The sequence below is a fragment of the Carya illinoinensis genome, chromosome 11 (genome assembly GCF_018687715.1).
Source record: "Carya illinoinensis cultivar Pawnee chromosome 11, C.illinoinensisPawnee_v1, whole genome shotgun sequence".
NCBI classification, from domain to species: domain Eukaryota; kingdom Viridiplantae; phylum Streptophyta; class Magnoliopsida; order Fagales; family Juglandaceae; genus Carya; species Carya illinoinensis.
Genome location: NC_056762.1, coordinates 29315985 through 29328013, shown reverse-complemented (window position 1 = coordinate 29328013; position 12029 = coordinate 29315985). Strand labels below are relative to the sequence as shown.

Here is a 12029-nt window from a genome sequence, read left to right as displayed (position 1 = left end):
TTTAATCAAAAAATAGTTAAGCACTTAATTATGTAGTTGATTATTCAATTGATAAATTCTGATAATTTACACTTGAAAAGATTTATTATACATCTATGCGACATCAAAATTAATATCTCAATTTTTTCCTTCCCATTGTGAACACTTAATCCTACTTGATGTAGGACATTTTTGAAAAAGTGCTATCAATTGAACTGCCTAACAAAAGGATGGGAGGACCACACTTACAACTGGGAGTGTACTGGAATGTGGCCTCACAGAAACAGCAGCAGCAGCATTCCTCAGCACCAACTCACGCACAAAGCTGGTCTCGCAAGAACAAAACACATTGTTGCCCAGATGACTAACACAAGAGGGGGTAAATTGAGTTGTATTAAAAAATAACAATTATAAATCAAATATATAATATAAAATATAAACAAAATATGAAATAACAATAAATATAAAGAGTAAGGGTAAGAGAGAAGCAAATTCAGTATGTTAACGAGGTTCGGCCCCAATGCCTATGTCCTCGCCTCAAGCTACCCCTTAAGGATTCCCAAATTCACTATTCAACCTCATTCAGGTGGAGATAGAAACCTATTACACCTTTGAACAACACCGCTACAAAGGATCCGTGTAGAACACCCTCTACACTTGCAATCACCTTACACGTGGTGATTTAACTATTCCCCGTGTAGAATACTTTCTACACGTACAAGGGTTATACACACCCTTTTTCTGATACAAAAGCTGATAGTAGGTAGGTTATCAGAAAACACTCATCAATGAGTAAAATAAGAACAATACAGCGCAAACCATATCTCTCAAAATGAATAAGGATTAAAACTCAATGTTTAGAGAAGAGAGAATGAAAGTTTTGAATGAATGTTATATACTCTGAATGTTGTGAATGTGAAACTCTCAAATGATCTATTTATAGGCATATGAAACTTCATATTCAAATTTAAAAAGATTCATATGTCAAAGACAACATCATTCACTTTTTCAAAAAAATCAAACCTAATCTTTTACTTTTGGCATATGACAAAAGGAGTACACTTTCTTTTTCAAAAAATTCAAACCTAATCTTTTACTTTTTGCATATGACAAAAGGAGCACACTTTCTTTTTCAAAAAATTCAAACCTAATTTTTTACTTTTTGTATATGACAAACGGAGCACAATTTACTTTTCAAAAAATTCAAACAAAATCATCTACCTTTTGTATAAGTCTAAAAAAGCATCAATCACTTTTGAAAATATTCAAATAAAACATGCACATGTGAAAGATGACAATCAATCACCTTTAATATTTTCAAAGTTTAACCCTTTAATCAAGGCATGCACATGTAAAAGATGACAATCAATCATCTTTCAAAATTTTCAAATTTAATTTTCAAAAATATTCATGCACATGTGGAAAATATATTTTAATACTTTATGATAAAATATTAATTTTGATCATTAATCCTAATTTCGAATTTTAAGAGATTTACAACATTACTCTATGACTTTAATGTGAACTTGTTTCCTTCTTGCTCATGCTTGGTTCTTTGATGTGCTTGACTCTATTGTGTGGACAACTTGAGCTTGAAACTCCTTCATTCTTTGAATTTATTTGTTATCATCAAAATCCATGTGTAAATTTATAATCACATGAAACTTGAAACCTTGTGTTCAACACACATCCTACTGAAAAAAGAATCACGCTGTAGTTTTTCTTCAGGCCGAATTCTTTGTTTTGGGAGTTGCTTTCATTTTTATTTTTAGTTTTTTTTTTTTGGTTTTTTATTTTATTTTTTAAATTTTGGTGGTTTTTTTCATTGGGAGGATTATCGGACAGAAGTTTTTTTTTTTTTCCTTTTTCCTTTTCTGTAACTTGGGCATTCGGTTATTATTTACTTTGAGCTTCCACAATTTTGTTTAGATAGTGATTTCAGATGTTAGGGTTAATTCCTTTTGGACATTTTACTAATTTAGAGATGATAGACTAGATTTTTAGCTTGGGATTCAAGGAGTAACTCATTACTAATTTGGGTTGGATTTTTTTTCAATATTATGTGATTTTTATAATTATCTTGTAGGATTATATTTTAGTCTGCATCTAAAAGGAATTGAAGTTCTTTGTTCTTGATTTAGCTCAGCTGTAGATGTAAAGGCACAATTGATACTTGAACAAGTAACAAGACTTTGGTGGTTTTCTTTCTTTGTTTTATAGTTGTTATATAATCTGTCAAGACATTTTATTAAGCCAAAAATTGTAGTTCATTGCTATATTATCTAACCATAACTTCTAGAAATGGGAGAATGGTTGAGAAAAAATGAAAAGAGAAGTAAATCCATCATCAGATCAGTGGGTGAAAATTACATCCCAAGTGTTTATTTTATTGTTTCTTATAAGTTTAATTCATTTGCTACACACTTTCTTTAAACCTCTTAGTTTTGGTAATTTTAGACGCATAGATTCACTTTTATTTTTCAGTTTTACTTGTAGTTAAACTTTCCAAACAACCATTACCTTCACTCTTAAACCAATCCACGCCCCTTTAGTAAATAGTCATCACTTTGAGTTGATATATTTAATAACTAATACTTGAAGTTTATTTCACACATTGTTTCACTTGTTCATTGTTCCACCCTTTTAGTTTAAGCTTCATTTTCTTTTTCAGAATATTTTGTCCCAATAATTAGGACTGAGATGTTAATATTTGTTTAATTCCTTTTGTCCCTGTGAAATCGATCTTGGAATTTACTCTTGTATTATTTTGACAGCTTCTACGCTTGAAAGTTGAAATTATAAGCTTATCAAGTTTTTAGTACCGTTGCCGAGGATAATTGGCATTTTAAGAAGCATTATTTTTGCTGAAAAAGTCGAAGTGTTAATGCTGTGAACCTCTTCATAGCTTTGGTGACATTCTTTGTTTTCTATCTTATTTTATTTTATTACTATCATTTTTTATTTTCTTTTTATTTTCTTTCTCTTTTCCTGTTTGTCTTTCATTTTATTTTTATTTTTTTATTATCTCTTTTTATTTATTTATTTTTGGTGTTATTGTTTGTATGACAGGTTGGACTAGGGACCAAACTTCTCAGTTGTTTAGGACAAAATCACTATCATCTTTTAACTCTGTATCTCTTTTCCTTGAATCATCTTCTGACACTCATAGTAACATATCTAAAAATACGAATCGTGATAGAGAAATGGTGAATCAGAACAAGACACTTAGAGATTATTTACAACCTGTTAGAACTAGCACACCCTCATGCATAATTCAACATTTGAATACAAAAATTTTTAATTTCAAACCTAGAATGATTCCATTGATCCCACATTTTCATAGCATGGAATCTAAGAATCCTTATTTGCATATCAAAGAGTTTGAAAATGTTTTTTCTACATTCACGGACCAAACTTGCACTGACAAGATTATTAGATTGAGGTTGTTTTCTTTTTCCTTGAAAGATAAAGCAAAAACATGGTTAAATGCATTGAGGCCAAGATCCAATGGAACATGGCAAGAAATGTAAGTTGGATTTTTGAAAAAGTTTTTCCCAATGCATCAAACCAATACTTTAAAGATACAAATCATGAATTTTGCTCAAAAGGAAAGTGAGACTTTTTACCAAAGCTGGGAAAGGTTCAAGGATCTTTTTAATGCTTGACCACATAATAGTTACGAGAATTGGCGCATTATTAGTTTTTTTTTATGAAGCTTTGATGCCTAAGATGCAACAATTTGTTGAAACCATTTATAATGGAGAATTCTTTAACAAAGAACCAGAAGAAGCATTTGCCTATTTCGATTACTTGGCTGAAAACGCTCAATCATGGGACACTTCTTATGTTTATGATTGAACTGAACCATTAAGAACCGTGAGTGGGGGAGGTAAATATGTTTTGAATGGGGAGGACGATTTGCAAGCCAAATTTGCCTTATTGTCAAAAAAAATTGGAAGCAATTGAGTTAAAGAAAGTGCATGAAATTCAAGGTATTCCAAAACAAGAGAATTATAACATTTGTGAGGACGTTAGTCATGTAACATCCGAATGTCCTACTATTCCAGCTTTTAAGAAAGTCTTATTTGATGCTTCTCACCCTGTTAACATGATTTCTAAGTCTTTTTCTCACCATATTTTAACACTTACAATGCAGGTTGGAGAAATCATCCTAACTTCAGTTGGAGAAATTATCACCCCACGATTTTAGCACATCCAGGAGATGGTGCACCTCAATATCCAGTTCACACATAGCAGAATGCACTGATTCCAACACCTAGAAAACCAATGGATAACCCATTTTAGCAAATGGCCAATACTCTTCAACAGTTCATGCAAAGTCAAACTACCATAAACAAATAGACTTTTTAAGCCATCAATGACATAAGGAATAATTTGAACAAGCTGAACACAACCCTAAATGCACAAGAGAAAGGCAAGTTCTCAACTCAAATCCAACCAAATTCTCAAGTCCAAATTGTTGTCATAGAGCCTTCATCCTCTATAGAAGCAAATGTAAAGATTTGCAAGGCCATAATAACTCTTTGTAGTGGTAAGGAAGTTGCTACATCAAGTAATAAAATTGACAAGAATGGTGAGAGCTCCACTTTAAATGCACAAGATAAAAATTCTGATGTTGATATTTCCTTGGAACCAAAAGTAACTCCTCCGTCACCTTTTCCTCAAAGATTGGTTCCTTTACATAAAAATAAACATCAAGCTGAGATTTTAGACATTTTTAGCCAAGTTCACATTAACATTTCTCTTCTTGATGCCATTCAGCAGATTCCAACATATGCCAAATTTTTTAAAGACTTATACACAGTTAAGAAGAAGCTTAGCTTGCAAAAGAAGGCATTTCTCACGGAACAAGTCAGTGCTATTATTCAGTTCAATACTCCTCCTAAATATAAAGATCCAGGTTCTCCAACAATAGCTTGTGTTATAGGAAGCTCGAAAATAGGCCAAGCACTACTAGACTTAGGTTCTAGTATTAATTTGCTTCCTTACAATACATATGAACAACTTGGCTTGGGAAAGTTGAAACCAACTTCTTCATCTTGCAATTGGCCAACCGTTCAATTAAAAAGCCTAGGGGAGTAGTAGAAGATGTGTTGGTGCAAGTGGATAAGTTTTAATATTCCATTGATTTTTTGGTATTAGATGTTCAATTAACTCCTTATTCTGCTTTTCAGGCACTCATCATTTTAGGGAGACCATTTTTTGCTACTTCCAATGCTTTGATAAATTGTCAAAGTGGTATCCTTAAATTGACTTTTGGAAATATGACGTTGGAGTTAAATGTATTCAACACTTGTAGGCAATAACAAGATTTGAAAGAACCCTAGGAAGTTAATTGTTTGGAATCTTAACTTGCTGAAAAATATGTTTTATTGGAGCAAGAGAGTCAAATGGAACATGTTTCACTTGAAACCTTAGAAAATATTAAGATGTTGGATACTAATGCAGTAAATTCTGGTACAGGTAGCAAAATGGACTCATTATGGCGACTCAAATTTGAAGACCTGCCAGTTCAATCCCTAAACCAACAACCATCAGATGAAGTTCCTCCATCTTCAGTTTTGAAACCACTACCTGAATCACTGAAATATGTTTTTCATGGGCCAACTGACACATTTTCATGTATTATCTCATCTTCTTTGTCAGTTGAGTAAGAGGGGAAACTCCGACGGGTCCTCAAGCAACATAAAGGGGCACTTGGATAATCAGTTGCCTACATCTACGGAATCAGTCCCACCATTTGCACACATCGAATTTTCTTAGAGGAAAACTCACCACCATCTCGAGAGATCCAAAGGACGTTGAATCCTATGATGAAAGAGGTGGTTAAAAATGAAATTTTGAAACTCTTGGATGTAGGAATTATCTATTTCATCTCCGATAGTCAATGGGTAAGTTCTACTCAAGTAGTTCCTAAGAAATCTAGGATTACAGTTGTGAAAAATGAAAAAGATGAATTAATCACAACTAGGACCACCACAGGATGGCACATGTGCATTTATTTTAGAAAATTAAATATTGTCACAAGAAATGACCATTTTTCATTACCATTTTTAGACCAAATTTTGGAAAGGGTTGTGGGCCATAGTTTTTATTGTTTTCTTGATGGGTTTTTGGGATATTATCAAATTGAAATAGCCCCCAAAAATAAAAAAATAAAAATAAAAAAACTATTTTTACTTGCTCTTTTGGAACTTTTGCATTTAGAAAAATGCCCCTTGGACTTTGTAATACACCCTCCACATTTCAGCGATGCATGTTAAGTATTTTTAGTGACATGGTTCAGCATATCTTGGAAGTGATTTTGGATGATTTTTCAATCTATGATGATTCGTTTGATGCATGTCTTACTAACGTTACTACTGTCTTAGCTCAATGTGAACAGAAAAACCTGCTTTTAAATTGGAAAAAATGATATTTTATGGTGCGACAAGGTATTATCCTTGGCCACATCATTTCAGTCCGAGGCATCGAAGTTGACAAGTCCAAAATTGATCTAATATCAACGTTACCTATTCCAAAATCAGTCAAAAATATTATATCATTTTTTGGGCATGCCGGGTTTTATAGGCGTCTCATAAAAAACTTTAGCTCCATGTTAAGACCTTTGTGTGCGTTGTTAGCTAAGGATTGTGATTTTAATTGGACTAATGCGTGTCAAGTTGCCTTTGAGCAACTCAAATCTATGCTGGTCACTACACCTATAATTCAACCACCTAACTGGTCATTGCCATTTGAGATCACGTGTGACGCCAGTGATTTTGCCATAGGTGTTGCTCTTGGTCAATGAAGAGGTAAGCTTCCATTTGTGATTTACTATGCAAGCAAAACACTTGATGCAGCTCAGAAAAATCATTCTACCATTGGAAAGGAGTTGCTAGCAGTTGTTTTTGCTTTGGATAAATTTAGAGCTTACATTTTAGGCTCTCCAATTGTTATATTCATTGATCATGCAGCCCTTAAATATTTGCTCACAAAGAAATATGCCAAACCTCGACTAATTAGGTGGATTTTGCTGTTGCGGGGATTTAATATCATCATCAAGGATAAAAAATGAGTAGAAAATGTAGTTGCTGTATCTCGACTCATTGTTAAAAATTCTGAACTTTCTACTCCCATTTCAGATTCCTTTTCAGATGAACAACTTTTACTTTTTGATTCTTTGCCTTCGTTTGCTGATATTGTCAATTTCTTGGTGACTGGACATACCCCACCACATTGGAGCCCTCAAGACATCAAAAAGTTTAAATTAGAGTTCAGATCTTTCTTTTATGATGAGCCCTATTTATTCAAATATTGTTCTAATCAAATTTTGAGGTGTGTGCCTAATTGTGACATTCCACACATATTAAACTTTTGTCATGCTAGTGCATGTAGAGGCCACTTTTTAGCTAAGAAAACATTGGCTAAGATATTGCAATGTGGTTACTATTGGCCCCACACATTCAAGGATGCTTATAATTTTTGTAAAGCATGTGAATCATGCCAAAAGTTAGGTGGAATCACCCATAGAAACATGATGCCCTTACAACCCATCTTAGCATTAGAAATTTTTTATTGTTGGGGGATTGATTTTATAAGTACTTTTCCGTTTTCTTTTGATTATCTTTACATTCTTGTTACTGTGGACTATGTTTCTAAATGGGTTGAGGCAATATCACGTAGGACCAATGACTATTGGGTGGTGTTAAAATTTTTGAAAGACAACATTTTCACTCGGTTTAGGATACCAAGGGTTTTAATTAGTGATAGAGGTTTCCACTTTTGCAATAAACCATTTGCAGCGTTAATGAAAAAACATGGGGTCCATTATAAAATTTCAACTCCTTATCATCTTCAAACCGATGGCCAAACTAAGTTGGCCAACCGCGAAATCAAAGTCATTCGTGAAAAAATAGTAAATCCAAATAAAAAATATTGGTCTTTGAGACTTTCAGACACTTTATGGGTTATAAGACAGCTTTTAAAAATGTCCTAGGCATGTCTCTCTATCATTTAGTTTACGGTAAAGCATGTCATTTTCCTATTGAGTTAGAACATAAGGCTTATTGGGTTGTCAAACACTATAACTTTTCTACTAACAATTCTGGTGTTTTAAGGAAATTGGAGCTGAATGAATTAGAAGAGTTGAGACACAATGCCTACGATAATGCCAAACTTTACAAGAAGAAAATTAAGGCTTTCTATGATAAGCACATTCTAAGAAAGAGTTTTCTCCCTAATCAAAAGGTTCTCTTCTACAACTCTAGGTTCTATGTGTTTGCCGGTAAATTTCAATTAAAATGGAGTGGTCTTTATATTGTTCAGGCAGTGTTTGCCCATTGGGCTGTTGAAATCCTCAATCCAAACAATGGCAATATCTTTAAGGTTAATGGACAATGGCTCAAACCTTTCCTTGAACATTTTTCTCCTGAGGATACCACTATCCATTTACTGAACCCTGACTCTCCAGTCGAGTCTTGATGTTTGACTTGTCTGTCATTTTATTTCATTTCTTTCTTGCATTTTTCTATTTTACTTTTTAGTTTTTGCAGGTATTTTTTTTTCTCCCTTCTATTTTTCATTGTTCTCCGCTTGTTATCTTTCCTTTCTCAAACCAGGTACATTTTCTTTTCCCTTCAGTATCACTCTTTTGTTGTTCTTTTCACATTATTTTTTTTATTTTTTATTATTAAGGACAATGCTCAATTCCAGTTAGGGGTGGAGAATTTTATTTTTTTCTTTCACAGCAAGGTGTTTGTTGTGTGTCCCTCCTCTAGTTTGATGAAGTTTGATGTTCACTTTTAGAAAACTTCTTGGCTAAATTTTAGAAATACTATTTCCAAACTTCTATGCTTGGGAAATGAGTGCTGGAATTATGGGTCGCGGTAACCCCAAATGGTTTAGATTTTAGCTCAACATAGAAGTTCATATTTTATATTCAATCACTTGGGAAAGGGAAATGCATGAAGTAGCTTATTGCTCTATTTGAATATACACAAACTGAATACTTTGGTTGCCTTTCTATTTCAATAAGTCGAGCTGGATATTGCAGCAAACAAGAACTCTAATGAACCATGTCTCAAAGAAGTAATAGAGCAAAAAAAAAAATTCTTTAGGTGGTCTAGTAGTAAGGGCCGACTTGCCGACTTGTGGAAGTGTGGGTAGGTGCACATTCATAGGTTTGATTCCCCCTAGAAAACTAAGAGGTGCGGCAACCTAGTGGTAAGGGCACACTTGTGAAAGTGTGGGTAGGTGCACATTCATTAGTTTGATTCATCATAGGAAAACCAAAAAAAAAAAATGAAGAAGAAGAAGAGAGAGAGACAGAGAAGAGAAGAAAAAAGAAGCAAAGATTGCAATGGTTTTAAATTAGAGTAGGATCACTTGTGATTCTTCCTAACAAGATTTTAATTTTGATAAAGATATAACAAAATGTTAGTCAACCTTAGTAATCTTGTCACACACTTGCTGCACTTAGTGAGCTGCAATCTTCTACACACTTTTCCTACTTGAGTGTTAAATAGGTTATGAGTTTTTACAAAAGCTTTAATCTAATCTGTTTTGGTTCCAATACCCATTTTGACAATAATTTCTAGTCTATAACATAGACTTTTGACTTCAGTTATGTTAGAAGAAAGCTAAGAAATTTTTTTTTTTTTTCATTCTTTTTGCTAGAGACTAGCAAAGAGCTAGTTGGGGGTGTGATAAAGTATAAAAATTGCACGATTAAACTGTTTAAGTGAATTAATTGTTTAATCAAAAAATAGTTAAACACTTAATTATGTAGTTGATTATTCAATTGATAAATTTTGATATTTACACTTGAAGAGATTTATTATACATCTGTGCCACATCAAAATTAATATCTCAAATTTTCTCTTCCCATTGTGAACAATTAATCCTAATTGATGTAGGGTATTTTTAAAAAAATGCTATCAATTAAACTGGTTGACAAAATAATGGGAGGACCACACTTAGAGCTGGGAGTGTACTGGAACGTGGCCTCACGGAAACAAGAGCAGCAGCAGCGTTCCTCAACTCATACTGCAGCACCAACTCATGCACAAAGTTGGTCTCACAAGAACATATCACATGCTTCTCGGGTAGAAGTTTTTTTTTTTCTTTTTTCCTTTTTTGTAATTTGGGCATTCGGTTATTATTTACTTTGAGCTTCCACAATTTTGTTTAGACAGTGATTTCATATGTTAGGGTTCATTCCTTTTGGACATTTTGCTAATTTAGAGATGATAGGCTAGACTTTTAGCTTGGGATTCAAGGAGTAACCCATAACTGATTTGGGTTGAATTTTCTTCAATATTATGTGATTTTTATGATTATCTTGTAGGATTATATTTCAGTTTGCATCTAAAAAGAATTGAGTTCCTTGTTCTTGATTTAGCTTAGTTGTAAACATAAAGGTACAATTAATACTTGAACAAGTAACAAGACTTTAATAGTTTTCTTTCATTGTTTTATAGTTGTTATATAATCTATCAATACATTTTATTAAGCCAAAAATTGCGGTTCATTGCTATATTATCCAACCATAACTTCTAAGAATGGGAGAATGGTTGAGAGATGATGAAAAAGAAGTAAATCCATCACCAAATCAGTAGGTGAAAATTGTATCCCAAGTTTTTGTTTTATTGTTTCTTACAAGTTTAACAAATTTGTTAAACATTTTCTTTAAGCCTCTTAGTTTTGGTAATTTTAGAAGCATAGATTCACTTTTATTTTCACTTTTACTTGTGCTTAAACTTTCCAAACAACCATTACCTTCACTCTTAAACCAATCCACGCCCCTTTGGTAAATAGTCATCACTTTGAGTTGATACATTTAGTGACTAATACTTGAAGTTTATTTTACGCCTTTTTTTGTTTGTTCATTATTCCACCCTTTTAGTTTAATGTTTGCTTAATTCCTTTTGTCTCTGTGAAATCGATCTTGTGATTTACCCTCATATTACTTTGACAGCTTCTACACTTGGAAGTTGAAATTATAAGCTAATTAGTGCTTTTGGTTATACCTTTTTATTCTCTTGTACTTGCTTCACTAGCGCCAATGACTCCCAATCCAATTATTCTTTCATGTTCTCAACCAAAAGTCACAGATGGATTTGGTGCGACCTACGATTTGGTTTAAATCTATCTTTTCCCAACGACCCTGCACAAATTGTGATAATTCCCACCCATAATTGGTGACTGGATTGAAGAAGTAGATTGGACGCACCACTGTGATTAGAGGAATTAATATTAGGGATCCCGATCTTGTCCCTAAACATTAAGTCCATGAGCTCACCTTGGTGATGTTGGTGAGTGAGTGATCTTGCCAATTTGCTTAGCCTTCAATAATGGATAGGTGTTTGGGATGTGGAATGGTGGAGATGGTGATGGAATTGGGTAGGCTAAATGTTTAAGGGTTCACAATTCTCTATGGAAGGCTAGGGCTTGTCCTTGAGTGTAATGCCAAGTTGATTGGGCTAGAGTTGATGTGAGTGAGTGAGGCTAGGGTTTTTGGCTATAAGGCAACTAGGGTTGCCGAAATTACCCAAGGGGACTTAGGGGTGGCGCCAAGGTGGATGGAGACTAGGGTTTTAGAAGGATTCCTAAGTGGTAGGAATCTTTGAGGATTTGGTGGGGCTAGTTTGGTAAGTCAATGTTGACTTGAGATATTTAATAAATGAGAGATTTAAGGAATTGAAGAGAATTATCAATTTCTTAAATTAAGGGATGAGAGATTTAAGGAATTGAAGAGGATTATCAATTCCTTAAATTAAGGGATTGGAATTGGAGAAAGTCAAGGCTCCTAAAAGGAAAGAGTTTCCTTATGGAATATTGGGGGTGGACTAGGGCAAACACTATAGTGGGCGGCACTAAGTGTTTGGATGGATCAAATGAGGCAAATAGGAAAATACGGCAATGAATAATCGAAGAACACAATGAATTCTCAAGAACAATTCAAGAACAATGCACATAAAATAATAAGATCAATGGAAAGTAAATGGAAGACACAAGAGAGTGTATGAATAATACTCATAGGATTGATA

At 33.6% G+C, this 12029-nt stretch overlaps 1 protein-coding gene across 1 annotated transcript; it reads left to right on the top strand.

The window, feature by feature from the left end:
- The first annotated feature begins 7980 nt into the window (after positions 1 to 7980).
- On the top strand, positions 7981 to 8463 carry LOC122282363. The gene has a single exon (XM_043094320.1). The coding sequence runs from the start codon at positions 7981 to 7983 to the stop codon at positions 8461 to 8463; it is 483 nt and encodes a 160-aa protein (XP_042950254.1).
- Positions 8464 to 12029: the final 3566 nt, after the last annotated feature.

Excerpts from the sequence above, each read along its gene's own strand:
- LOC122282363 (XM_043094320.1), top strand. The coding sequence starts at position 7,981 with ATGTCTCTCTATCATTTAGTTTACGGTAAAGCATGTCATTTTCCTATT.